The sequence below is a fragment of the Phacochoerus africanus genome, chromosome 8 (assembly GCF_016906955.1).
Source record: "Phacochoerus africanus isolate WHEZ1 chromosome 8, ROS_Pafr_v1, whole genome shotgun sequence".
NCBI lineage: Eukaryota > Metazoa > Chordata > Mammalia > Artiodactyla > Suidae > Phacochoerus > Phacochoerus africanus.
The window spans coordinates 22,868,109-22,884,963 of record NC_062551.1 but is presented as its reverse complement, the minus strand read 5'-3'; the positions used below and the strand labels follow the sequence as shown (position 1 = coordinate 22,884,963).

At 38.6% G+C, this 16,855-nt stretch overlaps 1 protein-coding gene across 1 annotated transcript in view; it reads left to right on the top strand.

Annotated features, from left to right (window-relative positions):
- Positions 1 to 16,855, top strand: part of CDH8 (cadherin 8) — a 239,341-nt gene that overhangs the window by 41,058 nt on the left and 181,428 nt on the right. The window contains exon 3 of the mRNA XM_047791312.1: positions 7,212 to 7,331. Within this exon, the coding sequence (XP_047647268.1) occupies positions 7,212 to 7,331 (120 nt within the window). The remainder of the gene's footprint in view (positions 1 to 7,211; positions 7,332 to 16,855) is intronic.

Below are 16,855 nucleotides of genomic sequence, written 5' to 3'. Positions count from 1 at the left end.
TAAGCGATAATTTAAACGTCAACAAGTTACACAGCCATTATGAAATTATGGCTCTGCTACTCAACAACAACCAAAAAGGTTGTCATAGCAACACCTGTGCCCCATTATGTCTTGCATTGCCTACTACTTGGGGGAATTAATAAGGAGGATGAGGGAAGATGGGCTGAGGGTTTAGTTTTATTACAATAATGAAGGCAATTGTATTGGTTGCTATGACCTGTTGGGCCTGTGATCTTTGAAAACTGTAAATGTTTAAGTAAAAAATTTTCAGATGATAATGCCAGACACTCTGTCTGGGGATTGTTCACACTGAACCTGGATGAGGGTAGCCAAAAGGTCAAATCCAAAGTTGGAAGATGATCTTAGGAGGCCAGGAATGCACACCTTTCTGAATTTCAGCTATTGCAAAGGTTCCGCTGCTTTGTTTTCCTACCTGCTATTGAAATGCTTATTCTCTGAAAATATATTGCAAATGAGTCTTTGCAAATGGGGTTTGTGTTCTTCTCATCATAAGAGTTTTAGCTTTTCCAGCATGCACATTTTCACGCTGCACCAAATCTTTGTTTTTCTGCTCCGGGTGTCAGCACCAGCATTTTTCTTTCTGAATAATGTGCAGAATTGGTGTGCTGACTTGCTCATAAAAAAGTAGAGCCTAGCTAACAGAGCTGCACTACTCAAACCCCAACATCTTATTTTTCCCGAAGGCCTTTCATCTTAGTTTGTCAGCAAACTGGAACCTCTAACCTGACAGTGTAAAATTTTTGATGGTTAATTTTGCTTGTAGTGTTTGCTGTCATTATAGAGGGAGATATGTGGGTTCTGCTGCTGAAGGGAGGAAATTTTCAGGTATGGCAAGAGGCAAATGATACTGGGACCCCTCTGTTAATTAAAATCCAAGCAGAACTGTGGCAAATCGCACTTTACCAAGAAGCTAAATGCAGAAAAATGGGTTTGTTAAAGGCAGAATTCACCTTGGAATTGATGTATTCACACTTGACTTGATACTAGCAGGATGAATTGTGGTGACAGGGATCATATTTGTTGACAACAGCTGGAAATACAACAGCTATATTATTATAATTAGGATCAGCATCAAGTTGGATTATAATAGGGGCTTTCTTGGAGAAATGGCACAGTGTCAAATTTATAGTCACTATCTAAATGAGTCTCTTGTATCCTCGACAAAGGGACAAAAACAGTTCCAAATGAAAACACAAACAGAGAATCCTGTTGTTATATTTCCTGGGTATTACTCAGGGTCCTATTTATCACACACCAACACTCGCCGCTTTGAAGAAACATTATCCTGCAAGGTTTACACTTTTCAATTTGTCTCTGTGGTCTGCATTCTGCATGCATTTCCATGGAGAAGCCTACACCGCAGCTTGACTAGAAATCTTTTCTGCAGCAAGATTAACCTCAAAGCATCCATTTTTCCCCCTCTGGGTAATCACTTGACAAATGCATCCACAAAACCTCCACACACATCTATTCCAGTGTACAGGTGTATCAGCAGTCTTGAATCACTATTAGGAGAAATATCATCCTTGACGGAAAGTAGTGCTGCCTTTTCATTTCCAGGTGTCTGAAGTTGAAGGGTGTGGATTTCCTGGGAAGCCAGACGTCAGGCAGAAATATCCTGGATGAGGTTGTGGTAAAAGCTTGTTACAGTTTCTAGCCCAGTGGTTCATTTTGGCAAGCGTGGGGGATTTGCATGGACTGGGAGATAATGGCATTCAAATGTGGGCACTATTCATTCCGTTAACATTGAGAAACTTGTTCAGTGCCTGGTCTTGTGCTTTCTATATTCAAACACATGGTATTTTTGAGCCTACAGCAATTTTAGTCCACAGAGGAAATTGACATGAAATTAATTGTATGGGAAAATGTGAGATTGTGTGCCTGTGAGTGTGTTCTTTTCAAAGTCACTTTCTTATTAAGGATGTAGACATATTGTTACATTTGGGAATGTGTTTCCCCTTCCAAATGTGAGGAAATAAGCTGCTATTAAAATGACTTAAGAGTTCCCATTGTGTCTTAGTCAGTTAAGGACATGAAGTTGTCTCTGTAAGGATGTGCGTTCAATCCCTGGCCTCACTCAGTGGGTTAAGAATCTGGTATTACCATAAGCTGTGGTGTAGGTCACAGATGCGGCTGGGATCTGGTGTGGCTGTGGTTGTGGTGTAGACAGGCAGCTGCAGCTTAGATTGGACCCCTAGCCCAGGAACTTCCATATAAAAAGAAAAAAAAATTAAAAACCTGGAAATATTATTCCACTGCATGTAAAAATTTAAAAAGACTAGATGATATTATACTTAGTTATAAATTATAACATCCATCACCACTTAAAATTGTAAAAGACTAGTTTATTATTCAATCTCTCATGTACACACACAAAATGTACATGTAATAATAGTGATAATAAGCTCTCAGAAATACTGTGCAAATAAATCTTTTATACCTTTTGCATAAGTTATTATAGTTAATTATCTCAAGAAGCCTGGTATATAACAATTACTATCACCTTCCCTTTTTTTTACATATTAAAGGACCTGAGATTAGAGAAATTTTGTTACTTGGCCAAGAACAGAGAACTAGTAAAAGTTGAGAAAGGAATATAAAACAAATGTTCTGGTTCAAGACAGCTTGATTCCAAATTTATCTTCTCAGCCATTACTCCATACTTACTGTTGTCTCATTTGACCCTCACATAAAACTTTAAGGTTTGAGAAATAAAAATTACTGTTTTTGCATATGAAAAAACCCTGAATCTTGGAGTATGTGAACGATGGAAATCTGGTCCCCTACTCTTGCCTCAGTGTTCGGTAATGTGACAATGACTTCTCATAATAAGATAATATCCATTTATGGAGTTCCCATTGTGGCTCAGCAGTAACAAACCCAACTAGCATCTGTGAGGACACAGATTTGATCCCTGGCCCAGCTCAGTGGGTTAAGGATCCAGCATTGCCATTAGCTGCAGTGTAGGTCACAGGCGCCGTTTGGATCGGGCGTTGCTGTGGCTGTGGTCTAGGCTGGCAGCTACAGTTCTGATTTGACCCTCACCTGGGACCTTCCATATGTCACAGGTGCAGCCCTAAAAAGCAAATAGTAGTAATAATTATAATATCAGTGTGTATTAACCAATAGAAATAATATGATCTTCATCTGTTTTGTAACGGGAACTACCCAAGGAGTTATCTCCAACTTCTGTTTAACAAGAAATAATCTTCATGGCTCTGTATACAGTAAGAATGGTTGAAAAATTCTTCATTTTATACACAATCTGAGCAAGAGTTCTTCCAAGTAATCAGGATAGAAATTACTGCTTCTCTGGAGGAGGGGGGAAGTTCAATTTTGAAAAGTCTGGTGCCCACTCCATTTGTTCTGAACTGTGGCTTTACATCAGAATTGCCTGGGAAGGCTGGAAAGTACTCTGCCATTAATTGCCACCCCATGGACCTGAAAGGAACCCCAGGGGTCTAAATATTTTTCAAAGCTAGATTCTCATACGTAAGCAGAGTTGGTGCTCACAGGCTTTGCACATGTTCATTTCTGTACTAACCCCTACATATATTATCTTGCTTGATCCTCCCGGTAACTCTAATATTCACTGTAGATGTGGAATCCAAGGCTAAGACAAGGTAAATGATTTGTCCAAAGAAACAGAGGTCCTTGTCTCAGAACATTCCACATGGAACTATTCCATCTGTGAAACTCTTAACACTGCTGTGCCCGAGTACACCCATCCCACAATATATTCACAGGGACTCTGTTCATGTCAGTGTCGAGCCTTATGTCTTTATTTTCTCTGTGCATTAAGGCATTTCTAATTTGAGCCCCCCACTAGAAGATAATTTTATTGACTCTGAAAGTTTTTTTACTCCATTCATTTCTCTTTTTCTAGCCTAAACAGAGACTGGTATGGAATGCTCTTGATCTTTAACCTACCGTGATAGTGTAGAGCGCTTGACTTTATTTTTCTGATAATGTGTTACTTCATAACAGGAGAAAAACATTTCTTCTAAACCAACAAAAAACCAAGGTAAATACACAACAAACAAAACAAAGGAAAATAAAAAATTACTGCATGGTCTTCTGCATGGAAGAATTTACCCTTTCTGGATCAGTCTCTGAACACAGTTCTTTCAGTAACTCTTGAGTCTTTGTGTGTGTGTGTGTGTGTTTCATTTTTGTTTTTTGTTTTAATTTTATGGCTATACCCATGGCATATGGAAGTCCCCGGGCCAGGGATTGACTCTCACTTACAGCTGCAGCAATGCTGGATCCTTAACCCACTGCACCAGGTCAGGGATTGAACCCTCACTTCTGCAGAGACCTGAGCTGCTGCAGTCAGAATTCTTAACCTACTGTGCCATGGCAGGAACTCCACGATTCATTTTTTAAAACTTCTTCTGAACTAATTTTATTTTTATCTATTTTTTTAGGGCCACACCTGCAGCATATAGAAGTTCCCAGGCTAGGAGCTACAGCTGCCAGCCTCCTCCACAGCCACAGCAACACCAGATCTGAGCCGCATCTGCAACCTACACCACAGCTTGCAGCAACACTGGATCCTTAACCCACTGAGCGAGACCAGGGATGGAACCTGCATCCTCATGGATACTAGTTGGGTTCTTAACCCCCTGAGCCACAATGGGAACTCCTGAACTAATTTTAGACTTAGAGAAAAGTTTCAAAAATAGTTCTCATGTACCACTTACTCAGCGTACCTTCAGGTGATTGTTTCATATAAACTTAGTGCAGGGACTGAAACAAGAAAATCAGCATTGAAATCTACACTTATTGTCTTTACTTAGTGTCAGCATTTTATCACCTCGTAACTGGACTATTGCTATAAACCTCATAATTTGTCTGATCTCCTCATTTTCTATACTTCTGCCTCCAGTTGAATCTGGGAGCACTAGTGGAGGGGCTGCCAACATAGTGTTGGTCTTTACCTGAAGTATCTTCTCTCTTTCCTACAGAAGGAAGCCAGTATCCCACCCCCACCCCATCTTGACATTCGCATGCCTGTTGTATTTTGTTCTCAGCTTGCGTCACCAACCTCAGCTTTAATGATTGACTTTCACAGTCATCTCTCCTCCTAGAAAAATCTAGTCACTTCTATTTTACTATACTCCTCTCACCTGGAATGTTTTTCCTCCAGTTCTTCTCCATCCCACTCAATATTCAAATAACTGCAAATATTGTACTTTTATGTGCTCATTTCACCTGCTAGTTGATGAGCTACTTGTGAAAGTGAGTCTTTATTTATTTATTTTTTTGGATATTGTTCCCAGCGTCTGGTGGAATGTATTACACAACCAACACTCCAAGTATGTTTTTTTAATTTCTTACTGTAGATTTTTGTAGGACTTCTGAATCATCATTCTGAGTAAAAATTCCACTTTTACAGTGTGATAGAAGCCTCGACAGATACCACTGTTACACTGTCCTATCCAGTGACTGTAATAGAAATACTTCCCAAAGATTTTGATGGGCAAGATGTTGCAAAAGTTCTACTTTGTTTTGGCAAAGAGAAATGCTTCTTAGATCCACTTTCAAGTCTCTTTAGGTTTAAAACACTCTTCCCTTAGCTGCTGGGAGTGTTCAGAATCGACAGCTCAGGGCTGATGATCCCTCGGCTGAAGAGAGCTGCCTGGACCAAGGCCAAGCCTCCATCCTCAGGACAGGCTTCCCACAGCTAGTAACTGGTCAGTGCTGGCGTAGAAAGCCCTGGATGGTTCTTCTGTCACATCCCAGGTCTAGAGAGGAGTCCACTGAGGTCTTTGTTGTAACCGCATCACAGTCCACCTGACCCTTCTTTGCAATCTCCTTGTCCTTTTTACTTCCCCACAGTAATCAATCAAAGAGATTCCTCAGTAAAAATTCAAGAATTTTTATCTTAGAATGCATTTCTAGGAAACTCATTTGTGATATTTACCTATTCTTCCTCATTCAACCATCAGAGAATGTATTCATTTATCCTTTCATCCCATTAGCAAATACATGTTTGATAGTTATTATATGTCACTTACTAAATGAGGAAGACCTTGACCCTGCCCTCATAGAACGTGATTCTTGTTACCACACCAGACTTCCCCAGTGTCTCCCCACGTTCAGCAATTCCCAGAATTCCCTAGTCTCTAGTACTTTGCTTTTACAGATGCTTGACTTTTTGCTTAGAACTCCTTCCCTGCCCTTCTTCTCCTGTTTAAACGCTACCTGTCTTTTGTAATTTCCACTCAAATGCTGTGCCTCTCAGAAAGCTATTCCCCACCATATCCAGTTTGGGCTGAACTAAATGGGGGATGCAAATGTGATGCTATTGCCTTCAGGTGACTTTCTAGGTATATTGGTCCCTCTCCCCCTCTTCTCTCCCACCATTTAAGTGCAAGCTTTTTGAGTATAGATTGTTCTTGCATGTATTTGTGCATGTATACACATGCACACACACACAAATACATATATACACAATATATACAAAGTGTATATACGCATAGACATAATAGATTATGTTATATAGTTTATATACATGTACTTTCTATGAGGCAGGCTGAATGTGCTCATTTGCAAAATGATCGAGCGAATAAAAATAGAAAACTAATCTGGGGGAAAAAACGGTTTTGATGCTATTATCCACAGGCCCAATGATCTAAACATGCTGATTAATGGGTAGTTCCAATATAATTTTATATTCTGAGGAATTAGATAAGATGGGATCAAATATTCCTTTGATATTTCTGTACAGCAGCTTTTTTTTTCAGCAGTCAGGTTTTCTAGGTACATTCAGTTGTGCTTTTGCAAAACTTAAATGCTACGTTATATCTATCATGTTATTAACCTTATGTTTCATATTTCTTTGATGTGTTTCCTTTTCATATTCTCTAAGCTCACATGAATCTGATAGGTATCTTTAAAATGGAAACTACAAAGGACTCTTCAATAATATGGGTTCTAAAGGGGCTATCTTTACATAGTACTCCAAGTTAGCAATACTCTTTCTTTTAAAAGACTTGTATATTGTTGAGGTTGTGATAGAACAGTTTATCTCCATATTTTTAAAGAGATTACTTTTCCTCCTTATTCCCATACATGGATTTCTGTATAACATGCTTGACAAAATTTAGGTCTTGGCAAAGGATAATGTGTTAATTATTATTTTCTCTCTCTTCCTTTTCTTTTTCTTTTTCTTTTTCTTTTTTTAGGTACATCTGTCACTAATGTAACAGCCACCGATGCTGATGACCCAGTTTATGGAAACAGTGCAAAGTTGGTTTATAGTATCTTGGAAGGACAGCCTTATTTTTCCATTGAGCCTGAAACAGGTTTGTGGCCTAAATTTTGAATTCTGTTTACCATGTCATTGCCTTAGGGAAATGCCTTTTTTTGGGGATTTGGATTATGAAATGTTATGGTGAAGTACTTCCCTGCCTAGATCAATAATATTTGAATGAGTCATTCCATGCAATGTGAGGCTCATGGCAAGCCTGACAATCATTTTGATACATATTAAAATGAATTGCAGATCTTTTGTAGAATATCATCTTGTTAACAGATAGCTTGGCACCATTTTTCACCCCCCTGGGGGAAAATGCCTTTATACATCAGGCCAACTTAAACATCAGATTTAAGAATGAATACAGTTACTTATGTGCTGCTTGTTGCTTGGTAACATTTATAAATCATTCTAAGTTTCAGTTCCACATATATCCAGTGGGTTTGGAACCTTCTTCATAGTCTTACAAGGAAGATCAGATGAAGCAATAAATATTAAACATGCAGTATGCAACTTGCAATGATCATTCTATGCATAGATGTCATCCCATTGGCTATTTGATACCTCATTTGTAAGACAGGATATTGATAACTACCCACTAGAACTCTTATGAAGAAAGTGATTATTTTTGCCAATATTAAAACTAGCCAATATCCTGAGTCGAGTGATCGGATTTTAACAAATAGGAAATACATTATCTAAAAAGTGAAACAACAACAAAAAAATCCACTTTTTACCGATTTGGAAAATAACTCCATGGAATAACAGTTTTTGTCAATGAGAACAGGTCTTTTATTTTTTAACATTAACAATGTGGTAGGAAAGTAAAGCCATCTTGCCAGACTTCTTATAATCTTCGGGGTTTTTGGTAGCCCGTTTTAAAATTGTTATAAATAACACCATCTTTTGTGTGTACTATTCCCCTGTATCTGGTGGTTTTGTCTGCAGATTTCCAAATAGAAAAATTCAATATGCAGGCACATACATATATTGTTTCTTTGATTCATGAGTTTTCAGCAAAATTGAGATGAATTTCCATGTCTTACCATTAGGTCAATTATTAATTAAATAAAAAATTTAAAGCCTCTTGGCTTTTTTTTTTTTAATTCAAAGAGTAAAATCCTCATGCATTTAAAAGGGAGGAAAAGTACATTTATACATAAATAGGTCATGGCTTAAAATTGAATTTAGATTTGAAAATAGGAAAGAACTCTTGTAAAATACATTAATTAAGGGGCATAATTATGTGTTCTTCCTCAGTGATGAGAGAAGTCTGTCATAAACTTCCTCTCATTTGTGCCCTTTGTAGGCCCTGAGGAAGTGGCAGAGAAGGTAAGTCAGTTCTGCAGTTTAAGGGAAAAGAAAAAGTCTAAAGATGTCTTATTCCTTGGCCAAAGTTCCAGTGAGAGTTAGGACCAGAGTTGACTCACACCCAGGTCCTTAATTTCAAAGCCTCTGTCAGATACCTTTGAACTTCACTTTTCAAAGGCAATAATTAGGGTAGAATGGCTTCTGCAGAAACAGAAATGTATTCACTGCTAAAGTGAAGTTGAGCAGCTCCTGCCTTTGCTCCTTGGCTGTTTGTTGGTTGACTTGAATCTTTTGGTTCACCATTTACAGTGTAATATATTGAGATATAATTGGTACATGACATTATATTAGTTTCAGGTTTATAACATAAAGATTGGATAATACAAATATATTGTGGAATAATTATCTCAGTAAGTCTAGTTAACATCCATCACCTTACGTAGTTAACAATTTTTTTTTCTTATGATAATAACTTTTTACAATCTACTCGGTTGGTAACTTTTAAATACATGCCACAGTATTATTAACTGTAGACACCATGCTAAACATTATATCCCCAGGACTTACTTTATAATTGGAAGTTTGTGCCTTTGGATCAGCAATGGATATTAATTCAGCGGCTGTCCATTCAACATTCACTATATGCCATGTACTAAATTAAATATAAAGAGACAAATTCAGAAAGGCTAATCTCAGCCTGCAAGCATCTCACAATCCATTTTGGAAGGCAGATTTTGTTTCTTTCGACATAAATACAAGGAAGCATGCTGATGTTACTTAAATAATTTATATCTTAAGATAACTTACCATGAAGTGTAAATAATAAAAGTCCCATACTAAGTTAGAAGATTTGGGTAATTTTAAATCTCATTGACATATATTGCCTTTTGCTTAATTAAATGTTGTCAGCAACATTTAATATTTACATTTTTATTTAGCATAATGAAAATTTATCTCAACACATTCATTTTAGCTTTTATTTCCAATTTGACAGATATAAAATAATCTGATTTTTATTTTAGAAAGTTTATGCTGGTACTGTTGTGGAAAATGTACTGGAAGGAAATGATATTGAAGAACGTACCTAATAGTTGCTTAATAAATATTATTTGAGTGAACATGAGGTTTTTTTTTTTGTCTTTTTTGTCTTTTTTTTTTTTTTTTTTTTGCTATTTCTTGGGCCACTCCCATGGCATATGGAGGTTCCCAGGCTAGGGGTCCAATCAGAGCTGTAGCCACCAGCCTACACCAGAGCCACAGCAACGCGGGATCCGAGCCGCGTCTGCAACCTACACCACAGCTCAGGGCAACGCCGGATCCTTAACCCACTGAGCAAGGGCAGGGACCGAACCTGCAACCTCATGGTTCCTAGTCGAATTCGTTAACCACTGCGCCACGACGGGAACTCCAACATGAGATTTTTAAATAAAGCAGATGTGATGCAGAAAGAGAGGCTAAATTTAATAATCAATACAATCAGCATAAGTTCTTTAGATAAAACATCAATAGGTATGAATGAAATATAAACATTATTGTGTAAATGCTTATATAATTACACTTGAATATGTTCAAATGAAAGCAGTGTTAGTTGTTCCTAGATAGTCCAAATGTATCTATCTCTAAGGCCTTTGTTCTATTAAAAAAAGACTGAGGTTGGTATGAATGTGTGAGTGTGTGTATACATGCAGTGGAGGAGGGTATAAACACAGAAACTAGGAATATTTTTTAATATTTTACATTAGAAAATATAGGAACAATGTACAAAGGCCATTAAGCGTTTAAATATTTTTTATTTATTTTTATTTTTTGTAAGCAAAGGGAAAGAAAATACCCTTTCTGGTGACCAAAAGATGTGTATCATTTGTGTCCTTTAGGAAGTTGACTTTGAGGTGGAGTAAGGAGAACGCGTAGCTTATTGGGGGGTTAAGATTGTGAAAGATAGAAGAAGCACTGTCTTAGTTTCAGCGGCAGTAACAAAAATGCCATAAACTGGGTGGCTTATAAGAATCAGCAATTTATTTCTCAGAGTTCTGGAGGGTGGATGTCTTCAGGGTGCTGGCATGGTTGGGTTCTGGGGAAGACCCTCTTCTGGGTGACAGAGGCCGATTTCTCCTATCTTCCTGTAAAAAGAGCAAGCTAACTCTCTGGTCTCTTTTTATATGAACGTTAATACTATTTATGAGGGCTTCACCTCATGACCTAATTACCTTTCAAAGCCCCCACCTCCAAGTACCATCACAGGGGGTTTCGTTTTAACATATGAATCTGGGGAGGGACACGAACATTCTCTCCTTATCAGAGATGAAGAAAATTAGGCAGGGAAGCCCACCATACTGCAAAGATGAAGATCTGATACCCAAGCAAGTCTGGAGGAGAGGGATTAGGATAAGGCAGTGCAGACTTGACAGCAACCTGTCAAAACCCCACAGGCGAAACAGGAATAAAAATTTCTCTTGGAGTTCCCATCATGGCTCAGTGGTTAATGAATCCGACTAGGAACCATGAGGTTGCGGGCTCCATCCCTGGCCTCGCTCAGTGGGTTAAGGATCCAGCATTGCAGTGAGCTGTGGTATAGGTCACAGACACAGCTCAGATCCCGAGTTGCTATGGCTCTGGCATAGACCAACAGCTACAGCTCCAACTGGATCCTTACCCTGGGAACTGCCATATGCTGTGGCTGTGGCCCTAAAAAGGACAAAAAGACAAAAAGAAAATTATCTTAAAAAGACTCCCATGATGCACAAAGATGACCAGGCTTTATTATCACCTGCCATGTGCAGTCATTGGCTGGGATGTGCCTGGGAAGAGTAGGGCCTTCACTTGAATTTTAAAACTGATCCTAAAGATGCCTCAGCTGGAGCGTGTCAGCTGATTGCACTCTTTGGCAAGTTTGTTTTGTTTTGTTTTGTTTTTTGCTTTTTAGGGCCACACCTGCGGCTTATGGAAGTTCCCAGGCTAGGAGTCGAATCAGTACTCCACAGCCACAGAAACACCAGATCTGAGCTGCCTCTGTGACCTACACCACAGCTCATGGCAACAACAGATCCTTAACCCACTGAGTGGGGCCAGGGATTGAACTCCATCCTCATGGATCCTAGTTGGGTTTGTTTCCACTGAGCCACAACAGGAACTTCCTGGTGAGTTCTTTCTTGAGGAGAAATCCAGGTAGAGGGCCTCTGTGGATGCCACAACATGTGGCAAAAACAAAAGGGAGCACGTTAAGAATGTGATGTTTACTTAAAAGAGTAATACACAAAACTAGCATATGCACAGAATTCACCAAAAATTGCTAGTAGAAGTTCTAATAGTTACATTTATTGAAAGAAAAAGGCTGTTTGGATATTGTGATTAATAATAAGAAATGTATGTTTGGCCTTTGTCCCAGTTTCTGGCACAGAGCTTAGAATTTCTTAAGAGGTGAGAGTGATAAAGGTGTCTTTTATTACATTAATCAAGTGACTTTTGCAACTGTCATCATGGCTGGTTGCTAAGGGAACTAACTTGCGATTAAAGGGTTTAAACTTTCAGTTCCACCCTCTGACCTCTGGGGAAGGGAGGGGAGTGGGCTAGAGTTTGAATCATTTGCCCAAAGCCCATGATTTCATCCATCCTGCCAGTTAATGAAGCCTCCATAAAACCCGAAAAGGGTGGGGTTTGGGGAGCTTCTGGATTGGTGAACACATGGAGATCTGGAGAGAGTGGTACCTGGACAAAGCATGAAGTCTTGGTGGCCTTTCTCCATACTTTGTCCATGCATCTCTGCCATCTGGCCATTCCTGAGTTATATCCTTTTACAATAAACTGGTAATCTAGTAAATAAAATGTTTCTCTGAGTTCTGTTAACCACTTTAGCAAATTGATTAAAGTCAAAGAGAGGGGCTTGGGAATTTCCGGTGGGCCAGAAAAACAGGTGACATTCTAGACTTGCAACTGGATTCTGGAGTCCAAGAGGGGGGTCAAGGAGAACCTCTAATTTTTAGTCACTTGTTCAGCATAGGCGACAGCCTGGGCTTGCGACTGACCTGATATCTGAAGTGTGAGGGGAGGGTAGTGGTGTAGCACCGAACATTTAACCTGTGTACCTGGGTGCTGTCTCTGGGTAGAGAGTGTCAGACCTGAGCTGAATTTTACAACATGGGGCTGGTATCTGGAGAATCATTTAGTGGCATGATCTTTGTAAGGAACATTGCTCACTGACCGGTGTCAGGAAGTCCTTGGTGCTAGAATATTTTCAATAAGGAAAAGGAAACCAGAACATAGGAGACAAGAATGCATTGTTGCCTCTTGTTTTATCCTCACGAGAATACTAAGAACAGACTCTGGACTTTGCAACAGAGAAGTGCTGCTTCCCTCTTGCTTGCTACTTTCCAACTTTAGGGAATCATTTCCTTTTGCCATGCCATGTGGAGCTCTCTGTCTCAGGGAGAAATCCTCCTCTTGTTTTAGGTATAAACTGAAGACTGTAGGAAAGATATGCCATGTGTTCTGTTTATCATCTTTGAGCTCATAATCATTAATTATCTTGCATGTTGATTTGTTTTTATTTTTTAAGTCAGTTTTCATGCTAGAATATCTATTTCATGAAAGAATGGGGCTTGTCTGATTTGTTCATTTTATATCTCTATGCCTAGCAGAGTGTTTGGCACCTAAGTTCTTTCAATAAGTAGTTTAGATAGGATGTTAAGAAGGGGGAGGGTGGGAAAGAAAAAATGAAGGAACAAATTAATAAAGAGAAAGAAAATAGCTCACCACTACTCATTGGGAAGTTGGGTGATGTACCAGGTAGGGAATCCAGGTTGGTTTCCAGCCAGTCTTCCTTCTGTTTCTGTGGTGGGAAGATCACCACTTGAGACTCAGACGTGATTGTTGTTGTTGAGACTCACTTAAGACTCAAATTCATGTCATCTCCAAGTCTCATACTATGCCTTAAGTGTCTAGCCAACACAGTGCTATTCTGGATATGCGCAAAAATGAGCCTTGAGACTGTGATAAACTCACGCCCAGATTTAGTTCTCGATTAGATGTTGACATAGAAAGGTTCTGGGGCCAATGCGGAAGGAAGGGATGTTTATTAATGTACCTCCCTATTCCAGAGTCCACAGTGATAGTAATAATAATAACAGCAACAACAAAAGGAAAATAACATTGTGTTTCTAAACCATAGCATAGAGAGATGGGTTTCTGTCTCCGTTTTGCAAGTGACAGAGTTGTGTTTCGGAGAAAGTAAGACAAAATGCCTTCCCTATCTTTAAATGAACTCTCTATCAAATTATAAATAACAGGAATAACTAAGAAAACAAGAATATAAACGACAACCACCACATTTATTGAACACGAATTATGTTCTTGGCAGTGTGCTGAATGGGTTTGCGTGCGTTGTCAAATTAATTTAATTTATTCCACACAATATTTTGAGATAGATACTAGTGTCATCTTAGAGTTACTGATGAGAGAACAGAGGATCAGAATTGATACATTTATTGCACGAGGTGTTTGAAGCAAGGTTCAAAGTGAGTCTCTGTGATTCCAGGATCCAATTTTTAACATTCTCCTGTACCCCCACTTGACTTCCATGCATTGTAGCTCTGCTTGGGGCTGTCATTGGTTTGAAAGTGGACCTATAGAATTTGAGAGCAAGCCCAGGTCTCCTTCATACATAGACATATATGTATGTATACGTCTTGGCAGTTTGGTGTCAGATAGGATGTGAGGCAGTAGTAATTGTAAAATGAATTGTCTTTTTTTTTTAAGTGCGTACTGTTTTATTGAAGTAAAATTTATTTACAACATTGTATAAGTTCCAGGTATATAATATAGTGATCCACAATTTTTTAAATCTCCATTTGTAATTACTATACAATATTGGCTCTATTCCCCATGTTGCTGAATTGTCATTTTTGTGAATAGCTTCAAAAGGCTGAAAATAGCTTATTTGTATTCTATAAATGTTTTCTCTTTTTTTGGTTCCCCCTCCCTGCCACCCCCAATACCATATGTTTGCTTGTAACATTTTGGGCACAGACAGGGGGAAATGTGGCATTTCTTTAAAAAGCTACTACTTTGAGGCCAGCAGTGAGAAAACAGTTGCAGTCCATCCGAAGTGATTGAAGATAGGAAGTCTAAATAAAATGCAAGGCAAGTGAATAATAAATACTTAATTATCTAAAGAAATCAGGGTAAAGTTGCAGGATAGTCTAAACTTTGCTCCAGGCAAGCAAGAGTGTGAAAAATGACCTGCTTAAAAATAAACTAACTTAATTCATTGACCTTTTTTTGAAACTCAGACCATCTTTCTTCATTGGGTACAACTAACATTTGTCTCAGTGAACCTGTAAAAATGAGCCAAGGAAAAAATACTCCTTGGGGAAAAAAAATCCATGGAATGAATGGTTCTGTTTTATAAAAATCAAGATAACACATGGAGTCTTCATGGAATGCCTTTATGGAATTGAGTCATTGTTCTACCTTCTGAGCCAAAGTGATAAATTACAAACACACAAGGTCTCTTTTTAAATCAGGATTACGTAGATTATCATTTCTACTGCCAAGGGAATGGCCCAAGACTTTTTGGTCCAGACCTTTGAGAAGAAATATTCAGATAAATGATGCAAGGATATGCCTTGATCAGAGAGAATGTCTTTGTAATTTACACAGAAGTGATAATTCATCAACATCGACATGCTGTTAAGTCATATTCTTGGCATTGAGGGTGCAATGTTGGGGATGATAAACCCAAAATTGTGTGATAACATAGGACACATGCCAGAATTCATGAGATAGGAGTTGAGAGGAGTCCCAGCTAAGTCAACCAGGATGGAAAGAGGAGATTAAAGAAACTTTATAAAAGGTAGTGATACCGAAGACTGTGTCCTGAAAAACTATGTCCTGTGACAGGTGATTGATGTAGGGGAGGGCAAACTGTTAAACAAGGCCTCTGAGCAAGAAGAAATCAAAGGGATATATGGTCAGGAGAACAAAAATGGATATGGGGGTTATATTGAAAAATTCAGTTGTTTTCACTTCCTCCGTTGTATCTAAAGATGTTTACTTCAAGAGACTTTTTTAGATAAAATAAACTTAGTCTGTGATTTAGGCATTCAGACTCCTATTAACTTGAATGAGTGCCATCACCTCTTGGGAATAAGTATCCACTTTTTAAAAACACCGATTATAATGCTGTTAATGATCACTCATGAAATTGGAGAAAAAAGCGTATACTCCATACTGTGCTTTTGATTTTCACCAATTAAGATGGTCTTGAATATTATTTTTATATTTTTATTTTTATTGAATCAAATAAATTATAATTTTTTTTGAATAGGATATTCCCACTTAGAACAACCCAAAAGCTTTTTTTTGCATTAATGGTAAATAGAAAGGTACTGCAGCATTATTAAAGACAAGACAATTCTTTCCATTAAAACCCCTGGATTTGGCATTGAAAGTTTGACTTACAGGCGGGAATGACGTGGAGAGGAGGGAAGCTGGCTTGACCAGTTGCCAGGGACAGCTTCATCCTAATAGATAAAGAAACTCTTTCTAAAGTTCTGGCCAAAAGCTAAAGTATCTGCACCCATCACACAGCTGACTCACTTTGAAAATTTCAGAACACCCCCGATCAGGTCCTCCCCTGAAGTGGCCAGTGGGTGGGGGAGGGGCCGGTACAGCTGCTTCTGTTAACATGTGGAGTCTCTTCTAAGCCTCCTGGAGGAAGAACAGGGGTTCCCCTCAGAGAATTTAGGCATGAAGCCAATAGAGAGAAGGATTTGGGAGGGAGCCAAAGAGTGCTTTTCTCACCTGTGGGGATAACCTCCGCTCTTTATTCAATTTATATTCTCTTTACACAGTAAGGGGCATAGGTTTCTATAATTTTCAAGGAAAGAATACAAGCAGAGAGATTTCTTTTTTGAACACACAGGCATACACACTCAGATACATGTTTGGAGCAACTAAAGATGAGGGGAACTATCAGTTTGTGAGACTGTGTTTGTTTTAGACCAAAAGAGTGTATAGAGAAAGACATTTCCTCTCTGAGATTCCTTACATTTCAGGTCGAAGAATTACTAGTGAATGTTGAATAAAATCATAGCTAGCATGTGCCAGTGTCTTGGCACTCTTGTTTAATCCCTATTACATATGGAGTAACTATTTTAAAATATCTAATGAAAGATGAGGATTATGAAGATCCTTGAGATTTAACAATATGGCCAAAGTCAAGCAGGTGACAGGTGTTTTGTACATATAGATCAAAGTCAATGTTTG